The sequence below is a fragment of the Pistacia vera genome, unplaced genomic scaffold (assembly GCF_008641045.1).
Source record: "Pistacia vera cultivar Batoury unplaced genomic scaffold, PisVer_v2 Contig77, whole genome shotgun sequence".
NCBI classification, from domain to species: domain Eukaryota; kingdom Viridiplantae; phylum Streptophyta; class Magnoliopsida; order Sapindales; family Anacardiaceae; genus Pistacia; species Pistacia vera.
This window is the reverse complement of record NW_022196634.1, coordinates 615,789-632,400: the sequence shown is the minus strand read 5'-3', so window position 1 is coordinate 632,400 and position 16,612 is coordinate 615,789. Positions and strand designations below refer to the sequence as shown.

Here is a 16,612-nt window from a genome sequence, read left to right as displayed (position 1 = left end):
TACTTATTCGAATTGTTGTAATTTAGAGTATAGAAATGTTCTAATTGAAGTTGTTTAATATTTTTTCTCAATGCAATTTTTATTTAGTTGAAAAAGGTTAAAAATAAAGATTTATGTTCTAACTAAAAAATAATTATATGTTTAAATTTTTTTGTAGTTAAAGATTTTCCTATTTGGACCTAAGATATAGCCAATCGGAGAAGAAAAAACCATTTTTATACTTGAGACAAATTACTACTGATATACGAAACTGCAACTATTTCACTAATATAATAGGCTGATAGCCCATATTAATTTGCTAATTGTTTCAATCTCCAAATAAAGCTAACTTCCTTAACTACTATCACTTGTTTCTCTTTGTAGCTTCACTCATTATAAAAATTCTCACTATTTTGTAACTTTGTTTCTATTTGTAGCCACATATCAAACCAAACCAAACTACCTACATTTTTTCTATTTATGTTTTCTGCTCAGTTGTATTTAATCTTTGATCCCTCTTCACTTTCTACTCACAACAAACTCTTTTGCTCCTTCTCTTCATCTAATGACAGACATTATGGTTGCACAAGTACTGAACCACTTTGCTATTGCATTTTCCATTGCCTTTGTCCTCTTTCCTTCCGCTAGTCTAGCCTTAGAATTGAATGTAATTGATAAATGCTTGAGGTGGAACCCTGAGTGGAGAAACAATCGGCAACAACTTGCCACTTGTTCTGTAGGTTTTGCCGAAAAGATGACTGACAACATTGGTAAAGATACAATGTATTACACAGTTACAAATTCTAGTGACGACCCATTAAACTCTAAACCTGGAACCTTGAGATATAGGGCCACTGTAATCTCTGAAAAAGTGTGGGTCACTTTTCAAAGGCACATGAATATCCAACTTAAAAAACCACTTGTCATAAGTAGTTTTACTACCATTGATGCACGTGGTTCACACATTCGCATATCAGGCATTGGGTGTCTCTTGATCAATAAGGTAATTAATAATACTTTTCTTCTCTTTCAATGTGTCTCTTGCAAAAACATATTTAACTCGATAAACTAATAATTAGTATTCAAGTGAATATACAATCATAAAAGGACTTTACTATTAATTTATTTTTACCAGGTGAGAAATGTCATCATTCATAGGTTGTATATCCACCATATCTGGAGAGTCAAACTCAGTGATGGGTCCAGACTCAGAGATAATGAACTTTGGAGGAATAGATGGCGACGAAATTAGCGTGGTTAGAGCTTCAAAAGTTTGGATCGATCACAATACATTATATGAATGTCAAGATGGTCTAATTGATGTCACTCGAGGGTCCACTGATGTTACAATCTCCAACAATTGGTTCAAAAACCAAGACAAAGTGATGCTTCTTGGGCACACTGACGAGTATTCGGGTGACATAAACATGAAGGTTTGTGTTGCATTCAATCATTTTGGACCTAATTGTAAGCAACGAATGCCAAGGTGAATGCTTATTAAATTTTAGTGAAAGTATTATGAAGCCTAAGGTGTCGTTTCAGTTTAGTTGGAGAAGTGAATCCTGGACATTGATTCAAGACAGATCGTGTGGCTCATATTTGTCGACAGTTAACGATATAAAAAAGGGCAAAATAGTGATAATTGCAGTTGGGTTAGTCTTCTCTGTTAGGGTTCATTTGAGTGATTGAGAAACTGATTATGGCTTAGTTGCTGTGGTTATTTCGTTGTAATTCTGTGCAGGATTAGATTGAAGGCTGCATTTTCTTCAAGGGCTAGAGTAGTGCTCTAAAATCTTGTGAGTTACAGGTATGGGATTAGAGTGATTAAGTCTGGGTGGTTGTATTTGTCAGATTCAGTAGATCAATCTTGTAATCCTTGTGTAAACTGTTTTATAATCCTAGTGTAGTAAGTCTCCTTATTTCGGAGCTCAACATGGATGTAATCTATCCAACATTGGATAGGTGAACCATGGTAAAAGATTGTCTCTTGTGTGTTATTGTTGATTCTTGTTTTATGTTGAATTGATTCTTGGATTGGTAAAATTAGACTCAGGTTACAACAATGGTATCAGAGCCTAGGTCCTAGCTAGGGTTCATCTAGTTTTAAGATCGATTCAATTCATGACGAATTTGAAATTCTAGGGTTTGTCAGAATTTGGGGGTTTTTCGATTTAAAGGATTCTAGATCATTAGGGCTTCGAATCTTATTGAGTCTTGGGTTAATTCTTGAGTTTGGGTCAAAAAAACAAGTCAGAAAGTAAATCTTGAAATTTTCTAGGGTTCACTGTAAGTTACAGAGCCATGAGTACGATGCGTATTGGAGATCTCCCAATATGATGGGAAGATCGATTTCAACAGATGGAAGAAGAAGATGAAGGCCTTCCTTTCCCACAACAAGGTAGGGATTGCTCTGGAGAAGGACACCACCAAGTGGCCTGAGGAGAAACTGAAAAGGAAGTCTGAAATTGACGAGGAGGCCTATAACCTGATTATAATGAACCTGTCCGACGTTGTTCTGCAAAAGGTAGATGGCATGGAAATATCAATCACACTTTGGGGTAAACTCAAATCTTTATACTCTTTACAGTCTGCACCGAATTTAGCTTTTCTTAAAGGTGCCTTGTTTTCTTACAAGATGGATATGTCTAGGTCTTTAGAAGAGAATCTTGATGAATTTCTAAAAATGACTTTATTACTGAAAGGTACTAATCAAGAGTTAGAAGACTCTAGTCTAGCAATGATATTGTTAAATTCTCTGCCTGATGAGTATTTAGTGGTGAAGAACGCCTTACAATACACTGGGACAGTTCCCAGTGTTGACCTGATAATAGCTGGCCTGAAGTCCAAGGAACTAGAGTTAAGAATTCAGAAAAGAAATGGCAATAATTTGTTTGTCAAAGGTAAAACTGATTCAGCACAATTAGGAAAAGATACTGGTAAGAGCTTCCAACAAAACATGAGTTTAGAACTAAGAAGAAGGTGAAGAATAATAACAAGACTAAGGGAGAAACCAAAAAGTGTTTTCACTGTAATAAGACTGGCCACCTTAAAAAGAACTATTATGACTGGATAGAGAAATAGAAACAACACAACACAGACAGTAATTTAGCCAGTACCAGCAGTAATATTAAGATCTCAAAAGCTCTCATAGTCTCAAATTTAGCTAGCAGTAAGGATTGGGTTTTAGATTCAGGATGCATTTTCCATATGAGCCCAAACATACAATGGTTCCAAAACCTTAGGAAAGGAGAATATGAAATTGTATTCATGGGAAACAACCACTCTTGTAAGGTTCAAGGCGTAGGAAACATAACCATTAGGTTGAATAATGGTAAGATCATAATGCTAACCAGAGTGAGGTACATACCTGAATTCAAACGAAACCTGATCTCATTAGGAACACTGGATGAAGCTAGATGTAGTTATAAGGCACAAAATGGGTCTATAGTGGTTTATAAAAATGATGATATAATGCTTGAAAAAGTCAAACAAAATGGTTTGTACATTCTGTGTGGCCAATCCTATGCACCTGCTGTTAATTCTGCTTTGTTATCTACTAACCCTTCTATTGCAGAGAAATGGCACTTGAGACTTGCCATATAGGCCGGAAAGGTATGATTGTCTTAAGCCAGCAAGGCTACTTGGTAAGGAATCCATATCTGATTTGAGCTTCTATGAAACATGTGTGTTGGGTAAACAACATAGAATGAGTTTCCAAAAGGGAACTCATCTAGCTGAAAATTGTCTGGATTATTTGCATGCAGATTTCTGGGGTCTTGAAAGGGTTAGGACACATGGAGGGAATAGCTATTTCCTCTCCATTGTGGATGACTATAGTAGAAAGGTATGGGTGTACCTTCTCAAGTCTAAGGATAAAGCCTTAACCAAGTTTAAAGGCTAGAAAAACCTGGTTGAAAACCATGTAAACAGAAAGGTAAAAGCCCTTAGGATTGATAACGGATTAGAATTCTGCAACTTTGAATTTCACTCTTATTATGTAGGTGAGGGCATTTTAAGACATAGGACTGTTAGGGGAACCCCTCAGCAAAATGGGGTTGCTGAAAGAATGAATAGAACTCTACTAGAAAGGGTTAGATGTCTCCTCTTCACTGCTAGTCTATCAAAAACTTTTTTGGGGGAAGCATTAGTTACTACAGCCTACCTTATTAATAGAAGTCCCTCAAGCCCTATAGACTTTAACTGACCTGAAGAGAGGTGATCTGGGAGAAGACCATCTCTTGATCACCAGAGAGTGTTTAGGTGTGCTGCTTATGCACACACCCGAGATGGGAGGCTAGAGCCTAGATCCCTTAAGTGTGTTTTTCTAAGGTACCAAGAAGGAACCAAAGGCTATAGGCTTTAGGAAAGGCAGCCCCAAGGGTCAAAGTAATCGTCAGTCAAGATGTGATTTTCAATGAAACTGTTTTTCCTTGTAAATCTAGTACTAACAATGCAGGTAGCTCACAAGGAGATCCTAAAAATTCTAGCCAAACTGTGATAACTTAGTTTGAGGTAGAGCTTGCAACTCATTTTGATCAATATAACCAAACTGATGAGGCTGATATAACAAAGGATCAGCTATAACCAAACCAAGATCAAGAGGATAAAGAAGATCCAACAGTATACACTAAAGGGGACCAACATGGTGACCTGGCCTAATACCAATTAGCCAGAGACAGAGTCAGGAGGGAAATCAGACCTCTCACAAGGTTCAGCTATGCTGACTTGATCTACACAGCATTGTTGGCTGGTGCCAATATACACAAAACTGAACCTGATACATATGCTAAGGCAATTGGATCAAAGGACAAGAAAGAGTGGGTTGCTGTAATGAAGGAGGAAATGGAGTCACTACACCTGAACAACACTTAGACACTTGTTCCAAAGCCCAAAGATCAAAAGTTGGTGGAATGCAGGTGGCTCTACAAATTGAAAGAGGGGATAAACCAATCTGATCCACTAAGATTCAAAGCCAGGTTAGTGGCCAAGGGCTACACACAGAGGATAGGTATTAATTTTACTGAAATCTTCTTACCGGTAGTTAAATTTAAAACAATTAGACTCATGATATCAATTGTTGCACAATATGATTTAGAGATAGAATAATTGGATGTTAAAACTGCTTTTTTGCATGGAGAGTTAGATGAAAGGATATTCATGAGCCAACCCACAGGGTTTAAGAATAAAAAGTTGCCTAAGTATGTATGCTTATTGAACAAATCATTGCATGGACTAAAACAGTCCCCTAAGCAGTGGTATAAGAGCTTTGATGCATTCATAGTAGGAAGTGGATTCACTAGAAGTATGTATGATAACTGTTCCTATTTTGCTTACACCAATAACATGCCAATATACCTATTGTTATATGTAGATGACATGCTGTTGATTAGTAAGTCCATGTCTTATATTAATGAATTAAAAGCCAAATTAAATGCTGAATTTGACATGAAGGACTTAGGTAGAGCAAAGAAAATCCTAGGAATGATGATTGATAGAGATAGAAGTTCAAACAGCCTAAAACTTCATCAATTTCCATGCCTACAGAAACTGGCCTCTAAGTTTGGCATGGCTAACTCCAAAGTTGTCACAATGCCCCTTGCAAACCACTTCATCCTCAGTAAGTCACAATGCCCTAAAACAGAATCTGAAATGTTAAAAATGGAAAATATCCCTTATTCGAATGCCATAGGTTCTGTGATGTATGCCATGATAAACACCAGACTTGATTTGGCTTATGCAATATCACTATTGAGTAGATTTATGTCAAATCCTAGATATGAACATTGGAATGCCCTAAAGTGGTTGCTTAGATATATAAACTATACTGTTCAGATTGGCTTGGTTTTTTTGTAAAAGGAATGCATCACTTGATCTGGTTAGGTATGTAGATGCTGATTTTGCAAGTGATCGAGATTCTTGAAAGTCCACTACAACATACTACTTCACATTGGGGGGGCAATTGTGTTAGCTGGAAATCACAATTGCAGCCACTGGTTGCATTATCAACCACGAAAGCTGAGTATGTAGCAGTCTCAGATGCTTTCAAAGAAGCAACATGGTTATAGGGGATCCTAAAAGAAGCAAACTTGTTGAGTGGCACTACAACTGTCTATTCGGGTAGTCAAAGTGCCATTCACCTAAGCAAAAACCTGATATATCATGAAAGAACAAAACACGTGGATGTCAAACATCATTTTGTTAGAGACCTAATTTCAAAAGGAAAACTAAATCTCCTGAAGGTACAAACTAAAGAAAACCCAACCGACATGGGAACCAAAGTGGTAACAACAGCAAAGTTCAAGCAATGCTTGAACTTACTACACATCAGTTAGTCAATTCTTGGAGCTAAAAGAAATATGTGAGAAACTTACTGCACTAAAGGAGGTTCAACAAAAAAAAAAAAAAAAAGAGAAAGGCAGAATGTTGGCTTCAAGGTGGAGACTGAAAGTATTATGAAGCCTACGGTGTCATTTTAGTTTAGTTGGAGAAGTGAATCATGGACGTTGATTTAAGACAGATCGTGTGGCTCACATTTGTTGACAGTCAACGATATAAAAAGGGGCAAAACAGTGATAATTGCAATCGGGTTAGTCTTCTCTGTTAGGGTTCATTCAAGTGATTGAGAAACTGATTAGGGCTTAGTTGTTGTAGTGATTTCATTGTAATTCTGGGCAGGATTAGATTGAAGACTGCGTTTCCTTCAAGGGCTAAAGTAGTGCTCTAAAATCTTGTGAGCTACAGGTACGGGATTAGAGTGATTAAGTCTGGGTGGTTGTATTTGTCAGATTCAGTAGATCAATCTTGTAATCTTTGTGTAAACTATTGAATAATCCTAGTGCAGTGAGTCTCCTTATTTCGGAGCTCAACGTGGATGTAATCTATCCAACATTGGATAGGTGAACCATGGTAAAAGATTATCTCTTGTGTGTGATTGTTGATTCTTGTTTTGTGTTGAATTGATTCTTGGATTGGTAAAATTAGACTCGGGCTACAACATTTAGAATATGATTTTTTTTCTAATTTTTAGCCTGAGATAGAACTTTGACATGAAAAATAATGCAGAGTTCGCTATGGATTTGCTCATGTAGCAAATAACTTGTACGAAGAATGGACAAGCTATGCTATTGGAGGAAGCATGAACCCTCAAATCATGAGTGAAGCCAACTTGTTTATCACGCAAAAATCAGGGAAGAAAGAGGTAACTTCGATATATAATTCGTATAACTATATGTTACTATCAAGATGTTCAGTTACAGTTTATGTTTCAAGACTCTAATTTGATAGTAATACTAGAATGTTACATGTTGGTTTTGACATAATAGTTATATCTATTGATGTTTAATTTAATTAGGTAATATGGAAATTGGGAAGCTTATCTAAAATTTATTCAGTCAAAGATGTCTTTAAAAATGGAGCTTCTTTTAAAGCAACAGGTTCTGGAAGTATACAGCCCAATTACAATGATCAACAAAGATTTCCAGTCACAAATGCAAAATATGTGCAGACGTTGACAAATTTTGCAGGTGTTTTAGTATGCTTTTGGTCATCTATATGCTGAGTTGGTCAGTGAAGAGATTCTACTAGAATCAAGAAGAAAAATGATACACCCAAAAGAGGGAAAAAGTTAGTTACACGAGCTAGAGTTTTAAGTGGGTAGCTTCTGATTTCATTACTTTAGCTCTCACAAAGAATAAGCTCTTTTATACTGATATTACAATACCCAAAACGCAACGTTTCATGCAGCTGATATAATACTGAAAATGCAGTGTATAAGACTGCTAGTTATCTACTAATTTTAAAACAATCCTAGTTATTTGAATTGTTACAAAAATGACCCCTGTTCTTTGTCTCTTTATCTCAATATTCTCCCTTAAACCAAACTCTTTTGACTAGGAAAACAGCTGTTGCTTTTATTCTGCTCTACAATCCATTTCTTCAATATTACCCCATAAATTGGACTCTCTCACTTTCTATAAACTCTGTGATTCTTTCTATAAACTCTGTGATTGTGCAAACTTCAATTCTGCTCAACAACATTCTACTATAAAAGTTCTGTTCTGCAGTAACCTTCAAGTTTTCTCAGCAACATTCTTCCATAAAGACAAAACTTCAATTCTACACTTCAATTATATTCTGCAGTAACCTTCAATTTTGCTTAGCAACATGCTCTTTCTATAAACTAACTTCAACTTTGCTTAGCAACATCCTCCTATAATAAAGAAACTTCAACTCTATTCTACAGTAACTTGCAAGTCTACTCAACAACATTCTCCTGTAAAGACAAGCTTCAAATCTGGAACCTGTATTTTCATTACTTAACAAAGCTAATTTCTATTCTCTTACTCCCTGATCTGATAAAAAAACATGAGCTGTCAATTATACTAAACTGTTTTTCAATAATTCAACACAACAATTTTAACTAGGTAAGACAGAAAACACATTCAATTTCTCCCACAATGTATTGAATTTGCTGCTTAACAAAGCTTTGGTCAGGATATCAGCTTTCTGAAATTCGGTGGAGACATATTAAACAGCCAAGTTTTTCTCTGCAACTAGCTCTCTAACGTAATGTACATCTATCTCTATATGCTTTGTTCGAGCATGAAATACAGGATTGGAGAATAAGGCTCTAGCACTCATGTTATCACACCAAATGATGAGAGTCTTTTTAACTTCAATCCCTAGTTCCTTAAAAAGATGTTGAACCCAAATCACTTCTATTGCAGCCTGACTTAAGGCTCTATACTCAACTTCCATAGACGATAGAGAAGTCTCCTTTTGCTTCTTTGAGCTCCATTGAACCAGGTTGTCTCCAAGGAATACTACATAACCACTAGTTGATCGACGATCATTAGCATCGCTAGCCCAATTAGCATCAACATAGGCTTCAAGATTAAAGTGATTATGTTTCTTAAACAGAAGGCCATACTGGAAAGTGCCCTTAATATATCGTAACACTTTTTTACAATCTATCTAATGTACAATCGAGGGACTCTGAAGGAATTGGTTGAGTTTGTCGACTGTAAATGCAATATTGGGCCTGGACAATATAAGGTACTGTAATCAGCCAATGATACTACGATAGAGTGTTGGATGTTCAAATAAATTTTCATCTTCTTTCACCAATATTGTCCCAATGGTCATAAGGGTGAGACACAGTTTACAATCTCCCATATTAGATTTATCTAAAAGCTCTTGAGCATACTTTGTTTGTGTAAGTAACAGACCAACATTATTCCTACAAACTTCAAACCCCAAAAAATAGCTCACTTCTCCCATAATTTTGAGAGCAAATTGATCATTGAGATCTCTAACCACTTGAGCAATAAGTTGAGAATTATTACCGGTCACCGAAATATCATCTACATAAACTGAGAGATAGATCACATCCTCACCTTTTTTGTAGTAAAAGAGAATGATATCAGAATTGGAATTCAGGAAACCCCAAGCCAAAAGTGCCCCTTCCAGCTTATCAAACCAGGCCCGCAGGGCCTGCTTAAGACCATACAAGGCCTTATTCAACTTGCAAACCTATTGTGGACCAGCATAATCTGAAAAACCATTAGGTGGCATCATGTAAACCTTCTCCGTAAGCTTTCCATTTAAGAAAGCGTTGTTAACATCAAGTTGTTGAACTTGCCAATTTCTATGAACAGCCAATGACAAAATTATGCGCATTGTAGCTACTTTAACAACCGGAGAGAAGGTATCAAAATAATCCAAGCCAGAGGTTTGTTGAAAACCCTTGGCAACTAACCTAGCTTTGTATTTTTGAAGAGTTCCATCAGAATTGAGCTTGGTTTTGAATACCCATTTACAACCAACCACATGCATACCATGTTCATAAGGTACCATCTCCCAAGTTTTATTATTTGGCAAAGCTTGATACTTTGCTTCCATAGCATTTTTCCATTCGTGAGTAGTCAAAGCTTCCTTGACAGATTTTGGCTCTTGAAGAATCACATGAGTGGAGAGTAAGGCTTGAGTTGGAGGAAAAAATCTATGATTGACCTTAGAGCAACCTGTTTTTGATCGTGTAAGCATGGGGTGAGCATTATGAGTTGAGTTGGAACTATAACCAAGTGGAATACTAGGAGCTAACAGCAAGACCACTTCTAGTTGAATACTAAGAGAAGAAGACAGGTGTGAAGTGGAGACTGATTTAGAGTTTTTGTTCGGTTTAGTCGACTCAGGATGTACTATTGGCAATTGATCAATCATGAGTGGAGGATGCTAGTTAGGCTGAGTTAAACAATCAACATTAGGTGCTGTAGAAGATAGGTTAACTTCAGATTGAGTGTGTTGGTGAAGCTGAGTTGAAGAATCAGCAATGTCAGAGTGAGTTTCTAAAGACTCAGTGTTATCCTTAGGTTGAACCATATCTGGGATAGAGTGAGACTGTGAGAAAATAGTGCTTTGTAAATTAGAGCTGCCACTTTGGGAAGTGAGAACAGGAGATACAAATGAAGAAGGCAGAAACTAGGAACAAGTTTCTTGAGTCTGTGACGGATAAACTTCTGACATAGAGCAGTTAGGCTGTTATTGAAAACCATGTTTGAAAGGGAACTCATCTTCACAAAATCTAACTTGTTTGACTATATAAATTCTATCGGATACATGCACTTATACCCTTTGTGAGTTTAGCTATAGCCAAGGAAAATACATTTTTTAGTGTGGAAATAGAGCTTGTGCTTGTGATAGGGTCCGAGATAAGGAAAACAATTACACCCAAATACCCTTAACTCATTGATCAAACAGCAACTGAAAATAGAGGAATTTTCTAGGACAGAAGAAGATAGTTTGTTTAATAAATAGGTTCCTGTCATGAAGGCTGACCACCAAAACTTCAAAGGCATAGAAGCATGAGCCAGTAGAGAGAGACCAAATTCAGTAATGGACCTATGCCTCCTCTCCACTCTACCATTTTGTTGATGCAGGTAAGGGCAATGATGCCTAAACATGATTCCGTGCTCTTGTAGGTACTTGGAGAAAACTCTAAACTCTCCTCCCCAATCAGTTTGCAAACACGTAAGATGAGTACTCAATTTATTTTCTACAAACTTATGAAATTGGACAAACACTCCATATGCTTCAGATTTCAATTTCAGAGGGTATATCCATGTGTATTGGCTATAATCATCAACAAAAATAATGTAGTATCTGAACCCTTCAGTGGACAATACAGGGGCAAGACCCTACAAATCAGAGTACACCAAGTCTAAAGGGGCATGTGCTCTTGAATTAGAAGAGGGAAAACTACATTGCGACAATTTTCCATAGGCACAAGCTTCACATATAGTATTTTTATTAACATCAGCAACAAATTTCACATTCAGCTTAGTTAGTACATAATGAAGTGCTTTGGTACTAAGGTGTCCTAATCTAGCATGCCAAAGAGAGAATGTACTTGACAGTGTAGATGTTGTTTTACAAACAGAAAGACTATTGTCAACAATACTGTTCAAGCATTGTGAATCAGCTAACAACTTATTAGACATTCTATATGAACTTGAAGAGATCACTGGTGGTGAATGAAGTGATGCAGACTTATTTGAAGCAGTAGTAGAATTAACAGAAGCAACTACAGAAGAAGCAGCAGTGAATGGAATATCCAGCTGATAAAGACCATGCTTGACAGTCCCTTGCAGTAGTATAGCTTTGCTGCCTCTATCCTTTACCAAACAATGGTCATAATAGAATTCAACACTCACATTATTATCTTTTGTGATTTGAGAAATGCTTAACAATTTTTTTGCAATCTTAGGCGCACAAAGAATATTCTTGAGATGTAAAATCTTATGACAATCAGAGGAAGGCAGCATTACCATACTTGTGTGAGTTATTGGCAAGGACTTACCATTCCCAACTTGCACCTTAGAACCCCTTGAGTATCCTAATGTCATCAGCATTGTATTTGTGTCTGCAGTCATATGGTTGGAAGCTCCTGAGTCCATGTACCAAGAATGATCCTTCACTATTTGTGGTGTAGCAAGTGTGTGATCAGCATGTCCTGTGGGCAAGATAGTATCTGGTTTGGTGGAAGAACCAGAAGGGCTTTGTGAAAATTGATGGGAAGCTTGCATGGTAAAGGCTGGACTAGGATCAAGTTGATGCATTGCTGGAGCTCCAATAGCTGAGTAATCATGAAACTGTCCAACATGATTATTGTAGTACTGAACTGGTATAATAGTTCCAGCATACATGGCTTGAGGAGTTTCATTTGCAGAGGTTGAATAAGTATGTTGAATAATGGGCAAAACTTGTTGATTTGCTCCAGTATAATTGACATAGGATTGGTGCCCTGGATTTCCATAACTTGCATTTGGAAAACCTTGATAGTCTTGATCGAATCTATGATAACAATGAAGAGCTGAATGATCTGGCTTTCCGCAAACTTGGCACATCAACCGTGTCTTAGAGTAGCCTCTTCCTTTGTTAAAAATGAGAAAAACCACCAGCAAATATTTGTGAATGCACAGGATATGAGTTATTTCGCATGTTTCCAGATTGTCCTATAAACATAGGAGTTTCCCCATAATGAGAACTGCTTGAGTTTCCCAAAGTCATGTTCTAAGTTTGCTGAGGTTGCTGGCTAAAACATACTACTAGATCCTTGAAAATGCGCTAGTGGTGGACCTTGCTGTGATGGTATTCCAGATGACACACGTGACAAAGATGCAGTTCCTTCAGAAGTGTTTGTCTTAGCTACCATTAATGCAGACGACATTTGCTCATGAAAAGTTAATAATGCACTGTTTTGTCTTTCTAACCTCAATTCATGTTTATGTAACAGGAATGGAGCTTCCTGAAAGGTAATTTGACTCACAGTTGAAGTAAGGTTTGCTATTACAACATCGTATTCAGATCCCAATCCATCTAGAATGTACATTAACAATTCTTCATCTTCTATGTGTACACCACTAGCATTAAGTTTATCTGCAAATTCTTTCATACGTAACACATAATCATTCATACTTTGAGACTCCTTTTTAGTTGTATTCAACATATTTCATAGGTACAGAGTTCTTGCTTTAGAAAAAGACTGAAAATGTACTTCCAGTGTGCTCCATATCTCATAGGCACTACTACATTTAGACACCTGCCTGAACATCGACTCTGAGATTGACGAAAACAACCAACTGACTAGAAATTGGTCTGTCTTCTTCCAGTTTAGATACTTAGGGTTTGGACATTTTATCAACTTTTCACTCTCATCTACTTTCTCCATTACAAACATAGGAGGACAAGAGTTCGTACTTGTGATATATCCATCCAATTCGTGAGAGACCAATGCATTTCTTTCAACCAATTACACTGTCAAATTCAGAAGATTCAAGTGAGTTGTAGAAATTTGAGCATTTGCACTAATTGATTGTTCAACATCCATTGTAGAGTTTTGTTCGAAAAAGAGAAATTGATTTCAAGATTTGCCTTCGACGTTGGTCTAGGGCTCTGATACCATGAAGAGATTCTACTAGAATCAAGAAGAAAAATGATACATGCAAAAGAGGGAAAAAGTTAGTTGAAGATTCTTAACCGGATTCAAAAAAAAAATTAACAAAAATTAAAGAATTTGTGAAACACAGTTGAGACAAACTAAAATGAATATATTGAAGTTTTTACTTACTACAAAACAAAAAAGGTTGCGTATTTATATCAGGAAGATGATATAAAAATGCCACCGTATTGAGCTAATACAAAAATACACCGTATTGATGTTCTTACAATAAACCCCAACCTACTTTCATTCTTTACACTTTAACCCAAGCTACTATACTTAGCTTTTCCTAACATTTCTTTTGCCTAATATTTCCCTTTAAACAAAACATCTCTTGGTCTTGATCTTAACATTTCTTTTGCCTAATATTTCCCCTTAAACAAAACATCTCTACAATTTCTTCACATACTGGTGTGCTGTCGTAGGCAACCAAGATTAAAACCTAAAAACACATGTAGTAGTGTGAGTAAGGATCGTTCCCACGGAGAGTGTCTAGCCGAGTTTAATGTTACGTAAACAAGGCTGGCTAGGGGGGGAGGATGGGGGGGATTTGAGTAAAACAGAAACAATTTCAGGAAAAACAACTAAGAGACAATTCCAAGTTAATTATCAATCAAAACAAACCTTGGTCTAAGTCAACATCCACCATCAGAATTTTACAACTGATCATCGACGCAAGTATATATCAATTCATATTTTGAGTATTCACCGTTGGAACTATTTTCCTATCTCTCCTTTATTGTAGTTAATTAAGAAACAAGCGATCCAATTAATCTTACAACTGCACAGCCCTAGACAAGCGCTAAAGATTTAATCTAGTGGCAACCTTAAGAACTAGAGAGATCTGTGAAGCTTAACAACACAAACACAAGCGGTTGTATTTAATTTAGTTGAATGTCCTTCTTAAGATTTAATAATTCTTGACTTAGCAAACTCTTAAACCTTAATTACTTCACAAGTTAAAGGGATCAAACAATTACTGATTTGATATCTAACTTAGCAGTAGATTGCAACAAATAATAAACTAGTAGGCCTCCTAGTAATTAAATGTAACATTCATGAATATATGCATAGAAGAACATCCAATTCTCAAAGCATAAATTGAACACTAAAAACAGATAGATCTCACAGTTTTATTGATTCCGAGGTCTCCTTTTCCTTCGACCAAGTTATGAAAGTTTTAGCCGCTCATGGCCATCATCAAAACTCAAAAGAGAAATTGCAGAAGAGAAGAAGGAGAGGCGTGTGTGTTCTCTCTAATTTGATCTCTCTCCTCCTTTTAAGAATATCCAATTCAAGTCTTTGAATTCTACTCAATCTCCTAAAAATATTATAATATCCTAAAATAATATTTATGCTAATCTGATTCTGATTAATTGAAAATAAAATAAAGTCCTAAAATAAAATATGAAAGTGGTGTGTCCAGCTGTAACTTGCGTGCAACAGGTCTTCAAATCTTCCAATAATAAACTGCCTATTTGAATTGCATGACAAGGCGGAATGTTCCAGAACGTCAGCAGTGCAGGTATGTCAACTTGAAGCCTGATTAAAACCTTGATAAAGGTAGTATCTCTCCAAACTCAAAACATGAAAGTTGTAGATCTCTTTCTTAGGATTCCACAGAATTTTGAATCATCTCAATCGGAGCTTGGATGAGAGAGTTATGCCCAGATTACGAAGCAATGTCGAAACTATCCGAATTCACCTAATTAGTTCCGTTTTACATTTAACGCCTCCATTTGCCTCCTAAATCAAAATAGAATAATAATGAGTAAATTTAGGCAAAAAATAAGTATAAAAGACTAGACATTAAGGGGGGTAAATATGACATTTTGCATTCTCATCACATACACTTAGGGGTGTTCAAAAGCGGTTAACCGAACCGGTTAACCGCTTTGCTGAACCAAACTGAATTTTCGGTTCGGAGAAATTTCCGAACCGAAACCGAACAGGTTTTAAAGAAAACCAGTTTTTTGGTTAACTGAAAAACCGGTTAACCGTTTGTGAACCAGTTTTCCATTTTTTTATAAAAGTTTTTTTTTTTAATTTTATCCTAAATTAAATTGTAAATAACTAAATATAGAAAAATACATATCCAAATAAAAATTAAACATTTATACACATCCATTGACCACTACTAACAATAAATTAAAAATTTATATAAATAAAAGTCCGAAATGAAATAAAAATAAAAGTCCATAATAAAACAACAAAATAAATAAATAAGTCCCAGTAGAAAACAACAAAAGAAATTGGGCAAATACAACTCCACAAGTAGAAAGCGAAACCACATCTAGTTCAATCAGTAGATCTCCTAATTCTGCCCAAATAAAAATTAAATGTTAGAAGTTTTATAAAATTAAATCATATTTTTTTTCATTGCCTACGATAAAACTATTAAGAATCAAAACCTCAATAAATGCTGCAAAACTTCAATCATCAAGATGAATACAGTAGTATTTCCCATTGCCGAAGACACAAATTCTATAAAAAATAGGTCATATAATAATGGTTAAATTTAAAATTCAGTCAATAAATCCAATAAAGACAACATAATAACTAATATTGAAACTAAAGCAAAAACTTTACCTGACTCAAGCTCTGCTATCTCTTCCAAGCTCTCCAATCATGAATGGTTCACGTGTAGCCCGAATCCAATCTTGTGGCAAATAAGACCTCCACCGCTTAGGAGTGAGGGAGCTACGAAATGGATCTATACATGACCCCCAGTGCTAAATGCTGACTCAGATGCAACAGTAGAAACCGATAGCTAACACCTCTCGTGCTATCGAAGAGAAACTGGATATCTATTTGAATTGACTTTCCACCAACTCAAGATATCAAACATGTAGTCCTTTGACGCTGCTCACATTCATCCTCTAAATATTTATCCATCTCAGATTTGGTTACTGTAACCTCCTGTCCAGCCATTGCCTCATCGTACATACAATACATCAATTCTTTGGGATCAAATTTACATCTCCACATTAACTTGACTTGCTTGTTGAGACTGTTGACTAGATTACCCACTTGGAGAACTATAAATGAGCTTGTATTGGTCAAATAAAGAATACAAATGTTATGCACTTTTATCTTCAAAGTTCAGCATTAGCATCATCATAGGATTTCCTAATA

At 36.1% G+C, this 16,612-nt stretch overlaps 1 protein-coding gene and 1 pseudogene across 1 annotated transcript; one reads left to right on the top strand and one right to left on the bottom strand.

Moving 5' to 3' along the window:
- The first annotated feature begins 619 nt into the window (after nucleotides 1-619).
- LOC116116281 lies at nucleotides 620-7,537 on the top strand (annotated as a pseudogene).
- Nucleotides 7,538-11,174: 3,637 nt separating this feature from the next.
- Nucleotides 11,175-12,985, bottom strand: LOC116116323. Its single transcript, XM_031402417.1, has 2 exons — nucleotides 12,583-12,985; nucleotides 11,175-12,409 (listed from the first exon to the last, which is right to left on the bottom strand). The coding sequence occupies exons 1-2, from the start codon at nucleotides 12,983-12,985 to the stop codon at nucleotides 11,175-11,177; spliced, it is 1,638 nt and encodes a 545-aa protein (XP_031258277.1).
- Nucleotides 12,986-16,612: the final 3,627 nt, after the last annotated feature.

Bases quoted from the DNA above. Each gene is read 5' to 3' on its own strand.
- LOC116116323 (XM_031402417.1), bottom strand. From the start codon at position 12,985: ATGTTGAATACAACTAAAAAGGAGTCTCAAAGTATGAATGATTATGTG. The intron at 12,410-12,582 runs GTATGTTTTAGC...TTTTTAACAAAG, and splicing joins GCATTTTCAAGGATCTAGTA to GAAGAGGCTACTCTAAGACA.